The 21348-nt window shown below is 37.6% G+C and overlaps 1 protein-coding gene across 2 annotated transcripts; it reads left to right on the forward strand.

Annotated features, from left to right (window-relative positions):
- The first annotated feature begins 1560 nt into the window (after positions 1-1560).
- NMU (neuromedin U) lies at positions 1561-21057 on the forward strand. 2 transcript variants are annotated; one of them, XM_085322735.1, is made up of 10 exons: positions 1561-2048; positions 4472-4530; positions 8105-8152; positions 8254-8313; positions 8948-8977; positions 9086-9136; positions 11139-11213; positions 18415-18468; positions 20254-20293; positions 20832-21057. In XM_085322735.1, exons 1-9 carry the CDS (start codon positions 1814-1816, stop codon positions 20287-20289), a joined length of 648 nt encoding a protein of 215 aa, XP_085178861.1. In that variant the 5' UTR covers positions 1561-1813; the 3' UTR covers positions 20290-20293; positions 20832-21057. The 2 variants fall into 2 exon arrangements, with proteins under 2 accessions (XP_085178861.1, XP_085178862.1); XM_085322736.1 differs by having other exon boundaries at positions 20840-21057.
- Positions 21058-21348: the final 291 nt, after the last annotated feature.

Consider the following 21348-nt stretch of genomic DNA (forward strand, 5'->3'; position numbering starts at 1 on the left):
AGGATTCAGATAATGTAACTCAGGGCTAGGTTTGCATGTTTAATGATTACTGCTTTTGCTCATTAACAGGAATCAGCTGAAAGCAAAATCTGAGTTTCAGATGAAAGATTAGGGAGCAATACAAATGAAAGCACAGTGAGAAGTATTATTATTTTTTTTTCTGGTAAATGAAACACCAGATTTTTTCTAACTGGAAATTTTTGGCACCATCCTCAAAATCTCCTTTAATATGTTTTATGCAAGTGGGTTCAGCAATTTTTTTCAGAATGCAGTGTTAAAATAGATATCACAAATACAGTTTTGGGCAGGTTTTTTTGGTTCTTGGGCAGTTCTTTCAATTGAAAATAAATTTAGTAAAAGAATTATAAWTTTTTTCACTATTGTTAAAATATTCTGTGCACCACTCAACAGGTGAGGAATGTTTACAGGTATTTAACTCTCAACTTCATAAAATACTATCATTCATTTTATTTCAATATGCATTCAATATTTAACAAAAAGCTATTAGTTAACAAAATATATAACAAATTAAAACCTTCTTTAGGCCAGCGCTTAGGACACTGATTCATGCATTTGAAGCAAGACAGAAGATCAGGGAGATAGTCTTTGGGGCTGATGACTCCTAATTGAGGATAATGTCCCTTAAATAAATGTTGTCTGTTTTTATTAACCGAAAGCAGAACCAAATGCAGTTCCTTGATTCAGATGGGCTTAAAACAATTCTTTTAATTAATTCGATGTAAATACAGTAGTACATACAAAATACTGACTTGTTAATTTTGGTACTGCTCTGATAACTTGACAGCTATCCAGCAGCATCCGGATTCGTTCTTTCCCYTATGTTGTTATTCTGATGGAGAAGAAAGATCCTGCTGTTACTACCAGAATTTTAGAGCGTCTTACAGGCCTGGTTGGCGGTAACTTTTCAAAGCTTYGATGCCCTCGAAGAGTCCGTGGCGGCAGAGCGCGGTCTGCGGAGCCCATCGCTGCCGGGGGCAGGGGCAAGGCGCGGACAGGAGCGCCGCCGCTGTACGCCGGGGCTGCAGCCGGCGGGGCAGGCGCTTGGCGGCGGGGGCACCCACCTGGGGTCTGGTGCCGCTTCGGAGCGTCTCGCAGCGGGCCTGTCTTGGCTGGCTGCGATCGGGCAGTAAGCAGCGCCGGGGAACAGGGCCTGCAGCTGTTACCCAAGCGAGGTGTCGCGCTAAGCGCGGCAGGAGGATTTTAATCCCCGGATGTCGCCACGTTGCCATGTAGTGTTTCACGGCGTGCCCGCGCTCGGGTTCCAGTTACGAAGGTGATTTCTGTTCGAGCGGCTCGGTGGTGGCGGCGGGGAGTTTCGCTGTGGCACCTGGCGGGGACGACAGGCCCCAGCAATGGGCAGGGCGAGCAGCAGCCTGGCAAGAGCCCCGGGCGCGGGGACAGGCTGCGGAGGCCGTCCGCGGGCCCACGTTTGGATCACCGGCGCGAGCCGGGGCACGGCTCGGGCAAAGACTGAGGGCGAGCGGCGCGGTGGAGACGCAGCCCCTGCACGTCACCTCACTGCCCCGCGGCGGCCTGAAGCATGCGGGAGCCGCAGCCAGGGCCCCGTGCTGCGCCACTGCCCCGGCGGGCCTCCCCGGCGAGGCCGGCGGTTTCCCAGCCGGCGTGCAGCAGAGGGTAGGGCAAGCCAGGAGCTGCTTGCGCCAGCACCCTGGTGCCCTTAGCAAACATGGGAGCTGGCGGCTGAGTCAGCCCCGCTGCCTGCCGGCGATGACGGGGTCTGGCCCTGGGGTGGGCGGCAAGGGGGCTGACGCCTCATTCGTGAGTCAAGCTGATGCCGATCCACGTGTCCGGGAGATTTAAAAAGTTTGGGAAGGGAGAGAGGCATGCCCAGACTGGAGGCAGAGCGGGAGCTGCCATGGCCATGGGAAACTTCTGCCACCAGCAGCCCCTCGCGGCCGCTCCGCCGCGCAGCCCCGGGAAGGCGGGCGACAGCAGCACAGCGCCAGGGGCCCCGCTGCCGCTGCTCCTCCTCCTCCTCCTCGCCTCCTGCCTGTGTGCTTGCAAAGGTGAGGAGCATCCCCTTCCCCAACCCCGCAGACCCTGCAGTGCAATTGGGAGGGGGGCAATGTGGGCCTGACCTCCCCCCCCCCGGAGCCTGCCAGCCCCGCAGGGGGCTGCCGGCCGCCGGCCGGACCGCGTCTCCGCGCGCGGCACCCTCACCGCGCCGCAGCTCTCGGCGGCGGGGGCCGCGGCCGGAGCGGTCTGCGCGAGGGGGCTGCCTGCCCGCGCGGGCCGGGCGCCGCGGGGGCCTCCCTGCGAGCTCCCGCCGGCTCACTCCGTCCGGGCGAAACCCCCGCGCAGCCGCTCGGGGAAGCGGCTTGTATCAAAACAGGCTTCATTTTTTACACCGAGTTTGCTTGGTATAAATGCTAACCCAGGGGAGCTGGATGTTTCACAGAATCAGAGGAGAGTTTAGGTTGGCAGGGACCCTCTCTGCAAGGCAGCTGGTCCAGCGTGAAGCAGTATTTATTACCTTCGGGGTCCGTGGGAGCTGGTGTGCACACAGGTGTTGAGTGGAAAAAGAGCTTTTTTGTTTTTGTTAGCTTGCTTTAGCGATACAGCTTGATTAGCTTGATTTCGTTTAAAATGTAACTTGTTACACGTGAAAGTTACAGTTTTTGTAACAGGCAAGTGCTTGTGAAACAAGCACAGGTAATGGGCATTTTGACAAGATAGACTTTGTTTTCTATTTCCCAATATACATAAGTATATTTTTAATTCTTAAGATTTGTGAAGATTGATTGCAAAACAAGTCCGTGTGCAGGGATCATATCTGTTTTCTCGCATTTTGTGTGTTTGAGAGGTACTTTCCTCAAGAGTTTTTCTTCTGTTTTGTTTTTAATATCAAGAAGTAGAGAAATTTAAATACAGTGTATTGAATATTCTGCTAAAATTAAATTCTCCAGTTGTGCAAGAGAGGAGCGAAGGAAAAAGAGAGACAGGAAGAGCAGTGGGTACACAGTATTTTATCGCTGCTCTTATAGAAAAGATTTCCAGGAGCCCATATAGAGGGAGCAGTGGGGGAAGAAGAGAAGATTTAAGACATGAATCYCAGATTGAAAAGTTACTGAAAATGTGCATCTAGCATTCTGCTGACTTGGAGGAAGTTGTGTTTTTAGCTGGTGGCAGGCTTGAAGGAGAGGAGGACAGGTGTTAATGGACAGTGTGTGTTCTGTAAGATGATGTCCTCTTCCATGTTCCTTTTGAACAGAATTGGCTTTCCTAAATAATATTTTTTAACGGATATTTTGTACATCTTACAAGACTGCTTACTGTTTCCCAGTGTGCGTAAGGATGCGTGTGTAAATGAATGAAGTCCGAACAGCCTGCAGGAGTGCACTGCTTGGCACTGACAGACGCATAGTCCCAGGTGGGAGCGCAAAATTGATGGGACTAGACATGAAATACGAGTTTTGTGAATAAATGGAGAAGTGTTAAGGAAAGTTATGAGCTGGCAGAATAATTGCATCTCCTCCGTTCAAAAGTTTATGCTCCAGGAAAAAAAGAAAAAAGAAAAGAAAAGAAAAGAAAAGAAAAGAAAAGAAAAGAAAAGAAAAGAAAAGAAAAGAAAAGAAAAGAAAAGAAAAGAAAANAAAGAAAAGAAAAGAAAAGAAAAGAAAAGAAAAGAAAAGAAAAGAAAAGAAAAGAAAAGAAAAGAAAAGAAAAGAAAAGAAAAGAAAAGAAAAGAGAAAAAGAAAAGCTGTAATATTCAGGCTTCCTGAGAGCCTGCTGCTCTCAGCTTTACAGGCTATTGGATTTCTTCTGTTTCCCCTGGAAAGTCTTGGGAATCAGGCAACAGCAGCAGCAGTGCTCAGTGACAGGCAGTGATTTCAGGGAAAGGTGTGTTTATCGGAAGCATTGCCCAATTCCACCCTTGGAATAGGGCCTTAAACCAGGCACCAGTCCTGGAGCAATAATCCAATGTGAATGCATTAAGAACATGAAACAAAGTGAAAAAGAATTGTAGCAYCTTTAACTTRTGTGGAGTTTCTCCTTGAACTAAAACAAACAACAAAATGTGTTTTCCTGAGCAGATCTAGGGTTGGAGAGCTGCTGTGCACTTTTTCTCTCCTGCTACTTTTCACTGAGAACAGACTAATGCGAGGCTGACTTTTGGTGAAAACAGAGTCATTTCTACTCTGTTTATTGCAAAGAGATGTAAGTGCCCATCTCTGCTGTCACCTTGCAAAGGAACCTGCTGCTGCTGCCATGATAATGAAGAGTGGGCAGAAACTAGCAGGCAAATATAACAACGTGTGGGGTGGGAGATGCCCTCAGAGCATGGAGCTCTGTACGGACACCAATAAGCGTACTCCAGACTTGCAGGTATTGTATCGTACTCACTATTATTATCTAAATCACTGACATAAGATACTTACAGAAATTACCTGTGCTGTACAGTATTGATAAGCCCTGTTTGTGCTTCCAGGTGCACCGATGCCATCTCAAGCGCTACAGGCAGATCAGGATTTGCAGCAGTGGAAAGAGGTGAGCATGACAGGCAGGYGGGCTGGCTCAGCCCTTTGCTCTCGGGGTGAAGGCTGGTAGCGATTCTTGCAGTTTATTGCGAGCAGACCAGGGACACAAGGCTAAAACACCACTGATGCATGCCTCAGGCCTCAGCTGCTGTGGGGGATACCACTGTTTCTTCTGTGCCCATCCTTGCTCTCATGCCTCGCTCTCCCGCTTTTTACTGCTGATCGCTCTTCTAGCTTCCATTCCCTTCTTTTAAACTTACATACATTTGATCTGATGTGCTTTAACGTGGGTTCTTCCATGCCCTTTTGGAAGAGATGGAGCAGCAGGACATAACACTTAGAGAGGGCTAGCCTGGAACATGCYRCTATCCCGTTGTTGTMGTCTTGAAGGACTGTGTTARCATTTAATTCTGTGGCTTCTGATAACATTAGAACGCAAGCGACTCAGCAAGGAAAGAACTGGGTACGGATATGCAGAGTAAATTTCCTGCTGTTGGTGCCTTTCCAGGACACACTTCCCTTATTGACAGCTCCCCCTATTTCATCTCAGGATTATTGACTCTAAYACTAACATACTCACAGATGGGCACCTGCGCAAGCCTTGAGGATATTTCTGTCCTGGGAGAGAAGTGATCTCTTGGGAAGTAAGATCCTAATAGCTAGAAGAGTTTATGAAAATGAGTTATTTAAATTCTGGATTAAAAGATGCTGTTTTATACATTTCTGCATTTACGCTTTCATTTGCTTTTGTAATACAAGATTGCTTCAACAGTCGCTAGGGGCAAAGGCAAAGTTCCTTTTTTCAGTGGATGAAGAAGTATGCATAAAATACTAAATTCCTTATGGAATTGTGTAACGTAAACAGTATGAAACTTTATTACAGCAAGAATAATGCATGACTGGAGAGAAACTAAGAACTAAGTAAAGAGAATTAGATGCAGGGGTATATATTCTAAATCAGTCTGAATAATACTAGTTTACCAGATTTTCTCAGAATGAAAAGAATAATTTTTGTTCTTGATTTTTACTTTATTAGTTGATTATTCTGGTCATGAAATTAAACCTGAAATTAAATAAATATTTTCCAGGAATGATTCTGAGTTTATAAATACGTGAACTTTGTAAGTACAGTGCTCCTTTACTGTTTCCCCACACCAATTCATGCCTCTMTTCTATGTAACCAACCCCAAAACCAAACCAACAAGCAACTCACAAGCTCAAAAGCTGTCATCCTCATGCCACCTTTCTGAAGCAGGAGAGGAAATTAATGAGAAGATGCATCAAGGATGATAGGAATTTTTTTAAAAAAATCAAAATCTTAGATTAAAAAAGAAAAAAACAATTGTCAAGTCCTGAAACTATGRCTTTTCCTCAGCCCTTTCCTTTTATGTGCAGGTTTTAGCTAAAAGATCCTCTGCTTTGCACTGTATTGACCACAATGCAGTCTCTGCCTTGCCCTGCTCTTGAGTTACAGTAGTTCWCTAGTAGTCACTTCCAACTRCAGAATAGACAAAYAAACAAAAAACAAACAAACCCTCACCAAGAAGGAATAATAGATTTTTAACTTGGGCTTCCAGAATGATTTTAGCTTAATTTATTTCATTCAATACTGATTTCTCCATTTACATACTCACTCCCTGAAATCTCAGTAGTGAAGCTGAARTCACATTCCCAGAGAGAAGCAAATGTAAGATCAAGGCAAAAGAGCAAGGGGGGGGATGTGTTACCAACAAAAACTATTTGCAAGGGGAATCCTATGTGCTATTAGCTTTCCCACTCCCTGCTAATGCTTTCTCATAGATTGTCCCTAGAGAAATGAATCATCTCTACTCTTGAAGTACACAGATATGCATTATTTGTTTATTGCTTTTTTTCATTTAATGTTTTCTTCATTTAAAAAACGCTGTTTAGGGCTTTTTATTTATAATAAAGTTAAAGGATCCATTGTATTGCTCACTTTTCATTTGAAAAAAACATTTTTGATTCAGTCTGTGAACAATATAAAAAGTGGCAAAGCTATTTGGCATCTGAACTAACAGTATCAAATATTTAATGAAAAAAATGGTGCTAATGTGGGTTGCTATTGATACAACTTTAAAATTATATAATAAAAAGTTAAACCTTTTAAAATTATTATTAGATTTTGTAGCTCCAGCTGGAGTACTGGAGACTTTCTCTTCCTTATGGAATACTTTGAACTTTCAGCACTGGTAAAATAACTTCCATGAATTCCACTTTTCCCCCTATTTCTTTTCCCTTCCTGATTAATAGCTGCACTGAGAATGTTTCTTAGTCTGGGATTCTTTCAGCCTGGAAAAGAGACAATGGAAAGAGGATCTGATTAAGGTCTATACAAGGTCATGAATGGTAGAGAGGGTGGGTAGGGATTAATTATTAATTGCTTCTTCCAAGACAAGACTGCAATAGTACTGAATAGTACTGAATGAAGCTATCTTTGAAAAGACTGATCAAGACAAAGCGGTGGTGTTTTCTGCAGTGCTTAGGAAATCCTTACCGTGGGATGTCGGGGATGTTAACAGGGTTCAGAGAGAGCTTGGCCTAATTCACGGAACAGGATCCATGGAGCTTTATTATGAAAGAAYGACTTCTGACTCAAAGTTTGTACTCTCCAGCTACCACCAATCTGGAGCTCACAAGTTTTACTAGATAGCTGATTTCTTCTTAYGCTTTTCTCTGGGTGCCCATGTTTGGTCCTTTTTTGGAGGTAAGATGCAGAACTAAACGGACATTTGTTCTGCCCCTGATGAAATGACTGAGGGAGGTTGGAGTTTCTTGGGTTGCTCTATGGGGGGAGTTGTTTTTTGTTTTSATGTCTATATGCGTCAYTTCCATTCTATTCTATACCGATGAATCCAAGCTCAAAGGCAGTCACTTTTTCAACAGCGTTTTTTGATCCGAGTTCAGGTTCTTTGAAATATACTGAATACATCTCTTATTAGCCTTGTGATTTGGGATCCATCTCCTATAAACAAGACCTTGTACGGCTTTTCATGTGTCAATGAAATCAGTGGAAACCTTGGAGACTGGCTGGTTGATGACTCACACAAATGGACTGGCATGTGTAAGAGCTGCTGGCACATACTTTAATTGCTCAGGAGAGATGTGTGTTATACACCTGCAGGGATGTTGAAGTTCAGTCAGAAGAGCAATATTTGAGGACTGTGAACATTGAACCACTTAGTACTGCCATTTTCTTTGCAGTTTTATACAACCCAAAGATACCACAGAAGATATCTATGTTCATAGYCCATGCCTCCAAAGCTTACAATCTTCATTTAAATTGTGAGTCTGCCTGAGARGTTTATAAACAGAAGGAACATTAGTGGTATTTCAGAATAATGGATACAGGTAAATATGTGGTTGTTGAGATTAAGTAAGTGTAAATTTGTTCATTCAGWTAAGGGCGATTGTTTTTCTTGAATTTCAGGACTGTCCCTATATGAATTCCCTATGGTGGTAAGCTTGCCATGCCTTTGGTTGCACTGAACTGTTCTGAAAATGTATACATTTCATATGTTTATATTAATCTGACTTCTTAAAGAGTACTATGTGAACTTTTACAGATAGATGATGCATGTTCTGCCTACTTGACTACAGATTCTCAGCCTCAGGTGAGTCACCTTAAATAGAAGTTACTTTATTTTTGGTATTATTTACTAAATGCAGTAGGAGTGGAAGTGTGATGCCTGAGTTCATCTTTTCTTTGCATTAGGCATCCAGTGCACTGGAAGAACTTTGCTTTTTGGTCATGGGATTTCTCCAGAAACCACAGGTAATGCACATGAAAAGCTACTTAATATAAGCATGCTCACTCAGTGTGCCAGTGTCTACAATGAATTCAGAAGACACGTCTGAACTGTTTGAAGTAATAGTATCAATTCTTACACCAAAATGCTGCATGTCCCAATCTAACACCCATTGAAGACCGCTGTGAAATTCCAGTGTTTGGAGAATAAGCTCCMGCTTGGATACAAGGTTTCAGGTGTTTATATTGCTCTAGATGAGAAAAATTATGCAGCTGTCTGTAGAGAAACAATTTTACTTAGGAGAATCTGCTGCTGCCAACACTTTTTTTTGCTAGAACTGGGGCTTCAGCTCATGGTGAAAAATAAAAACGCAGATTCTAGATATGACAAAACATTACGCACATCTCTTTTGACAGTGGGAAGGAGAGAATGGCACAATCATGGCAACCAACTCTTCTAGTAACCAGTGGCCTCTACAGGGGCTGAAAAGAACATTCACATTGATAAGCAAAGATATAGAATACACTTGCCAAGAAAGGACAATATTCCAAGCCACTACTGAAAAGTTTATAATGTAATTAAAACTACCCATTGCTTTTTTTTTTTTTTTTTTTTTTTTTTAACAAATAAAAGCCTTTCTACCAACTATTATTCCCACAGGGTTTGGATGAAAAAGACTACACCAAAAGGGTAAGATTTCTGTTAATGTTTTTTCTTGGTCACACTAAATTGTCGAGAAAATCATAACCTCCTTGCCCTGTATTATAGTAAAACCCCACTTTTAATTTTTTTGAACAGTTCTTATTTCATTATTCTAAGACTCATGACTCGGGCAACTCAGACATCATGGTAAGTTGCATAGCACCTCATTGTGAGTACGTGCGTGCTTGTATTGAAAAACAAGATAATGTTCCTTTTTATAACAGTCTCTCCAACTGGATAGCAAGCTCACAACTGAGAATTTTTTGTTTGAAATATAGAATATGCTTTAATAACATGGCAAAGGATCATCAACATTGTACATATATGCAAATGGAAAACTACTAAATATTTGTCACAACTGCATCTTAAGTTTCAACATGAAAGAATAAGATCACATGCTTATTTCTGGTATGTTATGAGCATAACATGCAGTGGAACAATGCTGACTTATGCCAGGTGAGAACCTGGCCTTAAATATTAAGAATTATTAATGCATTGTATTAATAAATACAATGTATGTATTTTATCCAGTCATAAATATATGTTAGACAGAGTATTATATGAGTCTAATTAAGATTTCAGATTTTATTACAGATGAGAAGTACCAATTTTTTAAGTAGCCTAAAATTTTTGCTATAAAAATATTCTCATAAGCTAAAAAAAAAAGTGATCTACTCTTGAAGTATAATTATATATTCATGTACATCTTTTTTTTATGTGTACCTATGATGTTGAGGAAGTTAAGCATATTAGTATTTTCTCATTTCTTAACAACCATTCTGATATGTTAATGTCCATTATTGCCTTGTTTTTATGTTTCTTCAGAAATATGCTATATATTTCCTAGAGAGTGATACTGTTTTCTAKGCCTCCGGTGAATACTGTGGATGCTGTAGTCAGGATTTTCATGATAGAGCTGCTCTGGAGCTTTTAATGGTAATCAGGGCACAGTGAAATAAGCCATCTCTGCTCCTGTTGAAGCTGTTACTGCCTCCCTCTTCCTCCCYACCCTGAAGACCTTTGCCCCTGCCCACCCCCAGAGGTTGCTGCTTTCTCACTTACAGTTTAGCTGTTCAAGTGACTCTTTTCTAGCCCAGGTCTGGGAYGTACTAACATAGGTGAGCGACCTCCTTCTTCGCTGCATTCTCCCCTCTCCCCCGGCTGCAGGGCAGAGCCTGTGTGGCAGCTGGCCGCCCTCTTTCGCTCATGTACGCAGCATCGGATACCTTAGGCATACCRTGCAAGATTGACTGCAAGGAAGCAAATTCATTTGCCTATGAAATGTGTTATCACTTTGGTAATGCTAGTGATTCCATAAATTATATTTCTCTTTGTTGTCTTCTTGTGCAAGAAGTATTGTAAAAAAAATGCACTATATTTTTTAATTATGAAAAACTTCATCAGCAAAAGGTTTAAATTGGTTGGAGGAGTGTGGGTATGTCTACTTTATTTCCCAGTGTGGACCTCAGTCCACAAGCCCCCAGGTTCTTGTTGCCAGTCACTGCATGGGGACTTACGCTGCACCCGACAGCACTGCGCTGTGCCAGGCTGTGTGCGAGCATACAGAGTCTTGTGCAGCACAGGGGATGTCAGGACTGGAGCTTGTCTAATAGGCAGAGTGACCAGTGCCATGGTTACAAAATTTACTTGAGAATAGTTCTCCTCTGTAAACTATTTTCTAGCAAAACACATTTTTTTTGCTGTGATTTATATTATTTTCAAGTAAAAAATTCTTCAGTACAAAGGAGATTAAAGCTGCTAATTTCTGTAGCAGATAATCATAGAAAAGTTAGTAGAAGTTGTGTAGGGAAATGTTTTCTGTAGTGCTCACAAAGGATGACTAAAGTTTGAATAATTACAATTACCTAGACAAGTCTGTGAATTGTTCTGAACTTTCAACACATAAAGGTGAGGATGCACAGCTCTTCCCTCCATCACTGTGTGCATCACATTCATAGTGTAAATATAAATGTTGGTACCTTTATGTTGTCAATTCAGAGTGTTCAAAAATTAGTTTCTCAATTAACATCTTCAGTTCTTTTTTGGTGCATGTTTGGTCTGCAAACCAGTATTGTGGGAAGAGACATTATTTGTATCATAAGGTCAGAATTTCATTGTTGCTCATGTGTCTGTGTTCATGTCCTCTCAGTCGTCTGTYCTGCATCCTTTGCTGCAACTTGTTCCCCAACTTAATGAGAGAAGATTGAAGAGATACAAAGCGGACGTATGTAAGCTTAAACTATGCATGCTTGCATTCTCACATTTTGTGATTCATTAGCTCATATAAAAACGTCATTTTAGAACCTTTCTGCTCATAACATTTTTARTTTCAAGATTTAATATCACACTAGTGTACCTCCATTAGAAATATGAAATTTTAAACTTCTTTRATCAGTGAAAAATAATCCTGCTGATATTAAACATACACAAAAGGAAAACTAAAATAATGTATGCCTAACATAGAGTGGCAGAACAGAGAGCCTATAAATCAAAGTGGATCTAGTAGCTGATCTATAAAAAGAAAAGTACTTTCAAATTTAGCTGTACCATTATATTGCAGTCGAGTTATTTTTTTCTAGGGGTTCTCTTTTTTTCCTATTTAGAATTCAAACCTTATCAATTCATTAAAAACATATGATTTATGACTTACAATATTAAGAATTTCCAAGTAATTTAAAGACAATATTATCATTTAACTTAAGGTGCAGGTAAGAAAGTTCTGTCTTTGTTACAATTTTTGCACGAGGTTTAACTGAGAATATAATGGCAGAGAAATGACATGTTTGAGAATATAATGACATCTTTTTTCTGACATCTTTTAAAATTGCTTTAACTACATTATTATTGGGTTCAGCATCAGCAGAAACAAAACATGAGAAAAGGAATCTATCTTCTCACTTCAAGTAGCATGAGCTGAGAGTAACTTTTATTTAAAGGCTTATATATTAGAGTAAAATAACTAAATAACAGGGGAACATCTCTTATTTTGGAGTTTTCAGTCTGGGATTAAAGTGAGCACTCACTGGCTGCTTTGCAGATGGAAGAGCAATAGTAAATTTGAATTTAAGATATTTTTCTAATATACGAGGTAGACATATTATTTGGGCCCTATCTTAAGAGGGGCATGTTGCATTGTGGAGGATATGTTCTTCTTTTCAGCCATATGCATAGGATTCAGAAAGAAAATACTGTTGTTTTTAAATTGTTTCTGGCCATTTTCTTACTTTGTAAAATGTTGGCTCTCATTTTGATATTTGATAACGTACATGCATGCAAAGTTCAATAGTTTTTTTGCYTCTTTTTAAGAACTGTATCAGAAAGTCATGCTGTTGTGAAAATACACATAGCAGCATTAACCATTTTGTATGAAATACAATTCTATTTTTGATCACTCATTAAATAGAACTATGTTATTTTGTTTGTTTGGAAAACTAATTACTTGAGAATCTTTTTTTTCRTAATTTTTTCATTCATTCTTAATTTGTCTACTTGCCAGTATGTTCTGGAAAATACTTCAAACAGCTAAATATGCTTTATCACTTATGCTTACTCCCAAAAATTCATAATGTTTATTACCAATAGCTTTTCTCCTACAATGTTTTGACTCTAAGAACTTCTGTCTCATATGCTTTTCTCCCATGAGATCTCAGGAAGTTATGTGAAGTTATATTAAAAAAAAAATCCATATCCACAGTTGGTTCATTGTCTTGTAGCAAGAAAAAAAAATAAAAACAACTTTGAAGAAATCAAAGTTCTTTCAGCCACTGATTTTGATATATTGAATTGCCTGACAGTCCCATCTTGTTAAATCTCATATAASAAATTAGTAAGGTAAATTAAGGAGTAATTCCAACTGGATCAGGAAACACTTCAGATTTTCATACTGAGGAAAACTGCATAGATGCAGCACAGCACTATCACATAAGAAAAGTAGTGTAGATATGTACGTACATAAAGCTATCTTTCACTAAACATGACTGACATTTCTTATTGTAAAAATGTGATTTCAGTTACTKAACACTTTCCCATATTCCAACAATTTAATCTTAAAAAAAAAGCATCTTTCTCAGGTTTCTTTAGCCCCTGAGGTTCAGCTAAGGCTGAATGAATTTTTAAAAACGCATTTTTTTTCGTATTTTAATAATGATCGGAGAAAAAAAACTCATCAAAACCCATTAGAATTTATGCAGAGACTTATGTTTCAATATTAGTGTAGCACATATTACAGTAGCACAGAGTAAARTCTCAGGAAGAGCCCTGCCAGTGGAAAAGTGAAATTGTGAGTTGAGTTTTGGAGGATCAGGAAAAATTAGGTTACTGAAAATAAAAGCTGGAAGGAAGGTAGGGATATGGCTGTCATGAATGGGTCAGGAAGAGAGACTCAGGTTATATGAGGAATAAGTAAGGACAGGGAGAACTAGTGGACAAGGCAAAAGAGGAAACAGTTGTCCTTAATCTGACATTTCCTAACATCTGAGTGCTTGATTTAGATTCTAAATGGTATATAACAGTTGAACATGGTTTAAGGACAATGATTTGTTTTGTAAATTCTTTACTATGCCTAGTAAAGGTTTCTAGTCCAGGCTGATCTTTTAAGGGAAAAATATTCTTGTTTAGTAATTCTCAGTCCTGTTGCTTCCTTCAATGTTTTGCAGTCCGTTTCTTGTGGACCACTGCTAGACCTAAGATATAAGAAAACTCACTAAATAAAACAATGCCTTTTATCCCCCAGAAATTAACATGCAGGCAGACAGAGAGAGTGGTGGAAGTAATACAAGTAGTAAATCAGATTCAAAGCTTAGACAAACTTTTATTTGATTGTAAATATGAGCCAYTGTGGTGACAGATGCATATTTGATTATTTTTCAATATGGTTAAGTGCTTCTCCCTTTTTTCAACAAAATTAGGTGGACTATTGATTAAAAATGAAAAGCTGATACATGGCWTTTTTTTWWWAAAAACTGCTTAATGACAGAGTTTCAAACGAAATAAAAATSTCTGTATTTGCTACACATAGTCAGACTATTCCCATTATTACACTGAGTGTAAGGGATTATGGTTTTCTTTCAGTATGTTCTTATGTACAGGACACAGGACACAACCTTTCTGAGTGGAAGGCTGCTGAGTCTGCAGTGGATTGTATTCTTGTTTTTCTTCATGTGGCTGAGGAGGAGCAGGGTAACATGGAGCCAGAGATCCCCAGAAGCACTTGCAGCCAAACTGAAAAATAAATAAATAAATAAATAAAAAGGAAAGAAAACTCATARGCATATAATTAGTTTGTCTAGAAAAATATCATGACATGGATTTCTGTATAGCAATGTAGTGCCTACACATACACCTAACTCAGAAAACAATAGGGGACAAGACTTTTGCAATTTTTTTCCAATTTYTGAAACAGCCTCTACTGCTTTTTAACTGTGTATCATCATGCTGACTTCTACAGCAATCTTAAATTGCTGTAGCAATTTAAGGAATAATTCAACTGGATTCAGGAAACACTTCATATTTTCATAATGAGGAAAACTTTGCATAGATGCAGCACAGCACTATTGTGCTACAGCAATCTTATTTGTGACAAAACTGTGTAAAAACTAATGGCAGATTTTGCCAGGTTTGGTTAATAGGACTATCAGTGACAAAACCTGGCTATGTATAAGATCTTAAGGAGTTCATACATCTACTCATGAAGCAACTCAAACAACAGTTCCCACAAGAACTAAAATTGTTATAAAAATTTCAATCCATTACACACCTGAAACAAAAATACAGGATAAAATTTAGCTTCTGTGATGTCATTGACTTCAACTGCATTTATGCTCCTGGAGCTAAGCAATGACATAAAATTCCCCTGTAATTGCYCTTTGTGCTTTTAAATGAACATACCTGTCAAGTAAGAATGGGAAGGAAAGTATAAATGCCAGGGCATAAAATTATTATATGTGAAAACACAGTGGTTTTTATATCCAACGAAGTCTTTCTGCTAGAATACTTTAATATTCTGAGCTTACTTCCACTGAGGTTGACGACGTAATTAGTGGGAATTTTATTCATTGTCTGTATTAACAGACAATAACCTAAAAGCAAGAGCCTACTTACCATTTTACAACAGATTTCTGCCTCTTTGTGACAGTTTTTAGTTAACCGTTTCTCACTCAAGCTCAAAAGAGAAACTTTTGGTAATATTTTTCCTATAATAATAATACCAGGCTCTATAGAGTCTATCAGTCAGATTATATAAGTGACTGCAGGTTTATATTTTAAGAGGTTCACAATATTTATAACTGAAGTCACAAATAAAATTTAATACATTAATTCTGTTTAAGAGCTGCCAAACTATCCTATGAAATAAAATCCAAAAGCTTAATTTTTACATCAAAGAAACATCAAGATTCATACTCTTTACAGAGTACAGATCCTTAGGAGAAGAAAAATAGTAGCTATCTAACATAAAGCTTAAACATACACTAATATTGACATAGGACTAAGAAAAAAAGTATTTTTAGGACAGTATTTGCAAACATTTCTTCCAAAGGAAATAAATAGGATCCTCAAATGCTAGAGTGATTTTGAATGAACCCAAAGCAGGCTAATATAACTCTTCGGCTAAAGACAAATATTTTATTAAGTGTATTTATAAAAGGTATCATATTTTTGTTAGATTTTTATATTAGAAGCGAATATATGATCATGTGTTTCCGTACTCATCTTTTCTTTTAAATAGCTAATTTTTAAAGGCCTTTAATCTTTCTATTTATAGTCATAATTATTAATACATAGAAATAATAACACTTAGAACACTTATGCAGAATGCATAATACTAAAGACATTTACAAAATGCTAGCATCTTCTGAAATCTATTTCCTTTGCAGACCCTTCTTTGATATTTCTGCAACCATCTTATTTATTTTATTATCTTAATTACATCTTTGAAAGTCATCCACATGATTCTTACCATATTTATTTATATGACAGATTTCTGCATGTGTTAGTACAAAAGTTTAAAATTCTCCATAAATGTTATTGCTGATGATCATATCAGTTGATAAGAAAATTAAGAAAATAATTGCTTGAACAATCTGCCATCTAATGACAATAATAAAAATAATGCAAGTATTCTCTAACTGTAGAAAGCTAAAAATTCTATCTTTCCAAGAAACTCTGTTGGATAGGGTAATAAGGGAACCACACAGGCAAACTTTAAAGCCAGATGAGGATCAAAGCAACTCTGCCTGAGATCTGCAGAGGAACTCTGATCCGCTGAAGAAGCCCCCATGCTCCCGCTGGCTGCCTGTCTTCAGTTGGAYTCTCTGACTCTGTGTCACAGAACACACTTCAGGAGGAGTTCATTTGCTACTGATTATTTTTTTCTTATGTTGGAAAGAAAGTCAGAACCTGCTGTACCTAAACACACCTACATCTCTCCCTGACCAGGGAAGGAATTTAAAAGGTGGAAGAATGAAGAAGGRAACATAATGTATTAAATCTATTCTTTCTTCCTAATTTGTACTGACACAGATTTTGTCACAAATTTGTTTCCTCTTGAGCTCCACCTTCACTGCTATAAATATGATCTAAAGATAGGAGAAGCAAGGCCTTTTTGTTAAGAAAATAGATCTAAGAGATTGAACAAGATAGTTTTTAGAAGGCAATCAGTAAAACAAAATTTTAAATAAACATACTTCATGTATACATATATTTCTGTCTTTGTACGTATATGTAGGTTTGTGAATAGACATGCACATATACTACAGCATATGTTAGTTATTTTTTAATTTCTCCAAACACTAGAAAGTTTAGAAGGAAAGGTGTTAAGATGAAGACAGATTTTAGCTTTAGCTRCCTTTTAATACCAACCACTTGACATGAAATCAAATAGGGAAACTGCTTAATGATCTTTGAGAGGTGTCTGGCTGTAAGTAGAGAATGACATATTAACATGTTGAAAGTCTATAAAATAAATCAGAATTCTATATTACTAATATAGAATATATTAGTAATTGTACTCCTGATTCATTTTATGTTCTAGAATAATAACTTGCAACAGCTGCCTATTTTATTTCTAAGTTTTTTTTATTTCATACCTTGTATAAAGAAAGAAAAACACTGAAATAGTGAGTGTAAGACACTCAATTGAATCATCTGAGAAGACATAAAAACAGCAATGTACAAAACCCAGTAGCACACAAATTTTTAATCTTTTCAAATAAAAAACTATAGTATTGAATAAGTTATAGATATGAGGGTGGGTATTTCAAACCTAGGTAATGCTAGAAGAAGGCAGGCAATTTAAATAAAAATCATACAGACATTTTCAGACAGCAAAGAAAGTGGGTATAATGGTATACTTGATKATATCAAAATGCAGTCCAAATTAAGCTAAGCAAGATTCAAAGGTGATGTATAGTTTAAGTCTTACTTCCTTTGAAAGTTCATTTGAAAATGTTTGGAAATGATGGAGGGCATCTTGTTTTACAGTTCTTAAAGCAGTAGAATACAGTGTGAATTGATTTCCACCTTTGACAGCTCTGGTTATGATCATAACCTTAGACAGTGCATGACCTCAGTTTTTAATTGAGAGATATCATAATTGCTAAGGGAGTATACAATAAATTCTATCTAAATTCTATGATGTTCTGCAAAGCACAAAACTTGAACTATTTTGTTTCTGAATTGGCATGTCTACTTGTACAGGACAGACATCTCACTGGTACATCTGGTATTAACACAGACACTGAAAATTGTCATTAATTTTTATGCATTTGCTAATCATTAAGGTCTCATTAAAGCCAGCCACTTTATACCCTGTACTTGTTACATTTCTATTTTATTTGTTGTTCTTTCCCTCCTCCTTCCCTTCCTATATGGATCAATAGACAGGTGTTTCTCAATATGTGCAAAATGAACGGTATAGAATATCATAGGCACTGGTCTTTTCCTTGGGATTAAATCTGAGAGAGATGATAGTGAAATGCTTCTGGAAATAGAGTAGGATCTTGTGCCTTGACTGGAGCCCAAGAATTTCTATTTTGTAAGATTTGCATTATTCTTCTCCTGGGATGTGCAAAGACCAATTCTGTTATGTCCTTAGAGACTATTTCTGTGGGGACACTCAGGCTGGGTCTGCCTAATGAAACCTGGAAAGAGAGCAAAGGCTGCTCACCAGTACTGGTATACTTCTAAACCAACTTCTACTGAGCCAGACTAGAGGTGAAATGTGGCCCTCATTCATGTGTTTTCTGCTGTTTCTGCATGAAGATACGAGCTGCTTTGTTATTTACATGGAGAAATATACATCAAGCATGCCTTAAGAGGCAGGAGTGTACAGCAGTACTGAACAGATAGTTTTAATAACTACATAAACAACCTTYCTATATGGATTCTGTTACAAGAGTAAATCTGATTTGAAATACTTTACTTTTCAGGAAGAACTTCAAGGACCTGGAGGGATTCGAAGTAGAGGCTACTTTTTCTTCAGGGTACAGTTTAATTTTTTTCTTTTCAAAWTAAGTGTTACATAATAGAGTAGAAGAATCAGTGAATTAGAGTAAGAATTACTGTATATGAGGGAACTTTTTTCAGTATTAGCATTCTGCTGTAAGTATTTCTATTATAGATGTTTGTCTTTTTTGCAGAGGATGAGCAATACAATTTCCAGAGACTTTATAAGGTGCATTCTACATGGCATAATCAATGTTTGTAAAGTTGCAAGGATAAGAGGGCTAGATTGGAATTTCTTGGTGATACTGAAGTATCAAAAATGGATTAAAAAATAAAAAGATATTGTACATRGAATCTTTCAAATTTATGTAATTACTGATATCTTTTTTAGTATGATAAATATTAACAATTAAATATCTTAAAATGTAAACATCACTTCTAATAGATCAGTAGAAGGATCCTCTTAATRTAGTGAACTGATATTCTAAGATCTYTTTCCCAAAATAAGAATTTCTAAAATATTTTAAAATTGGGTTCTTTTAGAAGTAATGCTACTTCACCAGTGTATTAGACTGATGGGAGATTTACGGTTTTCCCTAGCAACGTAGGTTTTTAGAAAATGTTAGACAGAYTTGATAGGAATGAGGCATGGATAGGACATCTCAAAATCTGTTCCAGGAATTTTCTATGATTAAAATAAAGACATAGTAGGAAGTTTTTGTACATGTATGTACATGATGCCATGCTATTTTATAATAAATCATTGGTTATTATGTACATATTTCTCAGAAAAGTAGAGTTCTAGAAAATATGGCATCTTTGAAATCATCTAAACCATTGTTCAACAGAGTGTTTATATGTTATATAAATACAATGCCATGCATACTTACTGTAGCAAGATAGATATTTTGGGCCTGGCCTCCCATTTTGTATTTTGATGAGTAAGGTTGGAAAGTAGATATACAAATTCTTCTGAGAATGAACCTACTCCGTGCATCTTTCATACCATAGAGCCTTTTTATTCTGTTTATGCAAAATGAGTTAAGTTAAAAATGTCAAGTCAGACTCAGTAGTGATTTTCTTCATTTTGGTTAATCTTTTTCTTTTGTTTAAAAAAGAAAGCAGCTACTGAAAACACATTTGAATACTTACAYTTCTCCTGTGTCAGGCTTAAAACTTTAGATCTTTTAGAGATCTCATGATAGGCTAAAGTTATCAGTGATGTTATCCCATGGTTAAATAATTAAATAACCCACGATGCACTCACCATGTTAGAATAAACAGCCAAACCTTATTAAGCTCAGTAGGAGCTTTTGACTAGATTTAGTAGAAAGTAAATCAAGTGCCCAGGTAGTGCAAAATTTTATTGCAATGGCCCTGGTGAAAAAGGAGAAACACTTCACTTATGTTAAAGAACACAGTTTGAAAATAAAATCTTGGGAATRACTTTATGTATTTGTTTGTTAATTGCCACAAACATTTATAATGCAATTGCAACAATTTGGAAGCATATCATAGGTAAATGCAAAAACAAAAGAGGGGTAATGGTCTCTTAGAGTGACTTCTTGTGGCTTTTTTCCCCTCACAAAATCCTACAAGATGGGCATAATTCATTCTTTGATCTTAAAAGCTGAAATTTTACTATGTAATTTTCCTCCTGAGATGGATATGCATTAAATGGTAGCTGGCCCTGGGTTTATCTTTAGTAATTGTCATGATGACAAAACTAAGGAATTTACCAATTTCTAGATATACTGAGTTCTGTGGGACTTCATTGAAACTGGTCAGTTTTACAGAGTGCTTGTTGGATATTTATCTTCCAGCCACGCAATGGAAGAAGATCAGTGGATTTTCGCTAAGGAGGTATTGATAAAATGCTTTTAATCAAGATCTATATTTAAATATGTTTATCTTTATACAAATAGGCCAAATCAAGTCTTTACCTGTGGAGACGGATTTTACCAGATCCGCTAAATTCACCTGTCTCAAACTGAAGTGAATAGAAGCTGTAGGTACTTACTCCCTAGAAAAATGAAATCAGAGGTGTTTCAGGCTGCAAGGAACAGAAAACCCCAGATTTGCAAACAGTTTGGAAACTTACTAATGATGATAAGTGTATATTACGAAGACCTGATGCAACTACCTGTCAAGTGTATACTGAGAAGCAAGCTGACATTCTGGGCTTAATCCTTCTGTTCTTACATAGAAAAAAACTCACACTGGAACTTAAGTATTGACTTTCCAATTTAATTCAAATGATTCAACTTTTTAGAGGTATAAAAAAGTTTTTCTTTGCCAATATTATGATGCTKTCTTATCTAATGCATTTTACAGCTCTATAATATTTTAAGCATTTAGTGTTATGTCATATCAATAGCTAAAGCTTCTTCTTATTTTTCAGGATTTTAGATTCCTGATCAAGAACTAATGCTGCAGGAATGCTGAGTACATGGACATACTGTTTTCCTTACAGTTTTTTTTCCTTACTAATGTACAATTCAAAAATCACTAGAATGTGTATGTCTTAAATTAGATTCAGTTAAGAACTGAAATGTGTCTTTACTTTCTTGACTATATTAAAAGCATATTAAAATTATTTGTTTCCTAGTGCTGTTTACAACCATGTGTAGTGCAACTGTAAAAAAGTCAGTGTATGCATATAAAAGATATTGCCTCTAACAATATTGRTATGTATTACTTTCGCTGCTAAATAAAAGCATTCAGTTAGAGTTGTTTAACTGAGAATGTTTGCAGTGTAAACGTTTGGGTATTTTTTTTCAGAATACACTGCAAGTGATTTGTCTTGAAAATCGCAGCTTTATTTTGTAATGTAAATTTTGCGCCTCCTTTATTAATACTTATGCTAATTCATGTAGCTAAGTAGTAACATTTTCACATTCTTATTCTGCTCTCATATT

The sequence above is a fragment of the Rhea americana genome, unplaced genomic scaffold (genome assembly GCF_003343005.1).
Source record: "Rhea americana isolate MKP2758 unplaced genomic scaffold, rheAme1 scaffold_8, whole genome shotgun sequence".
Taxonomy (NCBI): domain Eukaryota; kingdom Metazoa; phylum Chordata; class Aves; order Rheiformes; family Rheidae; genus Rhea; species Rhea americana.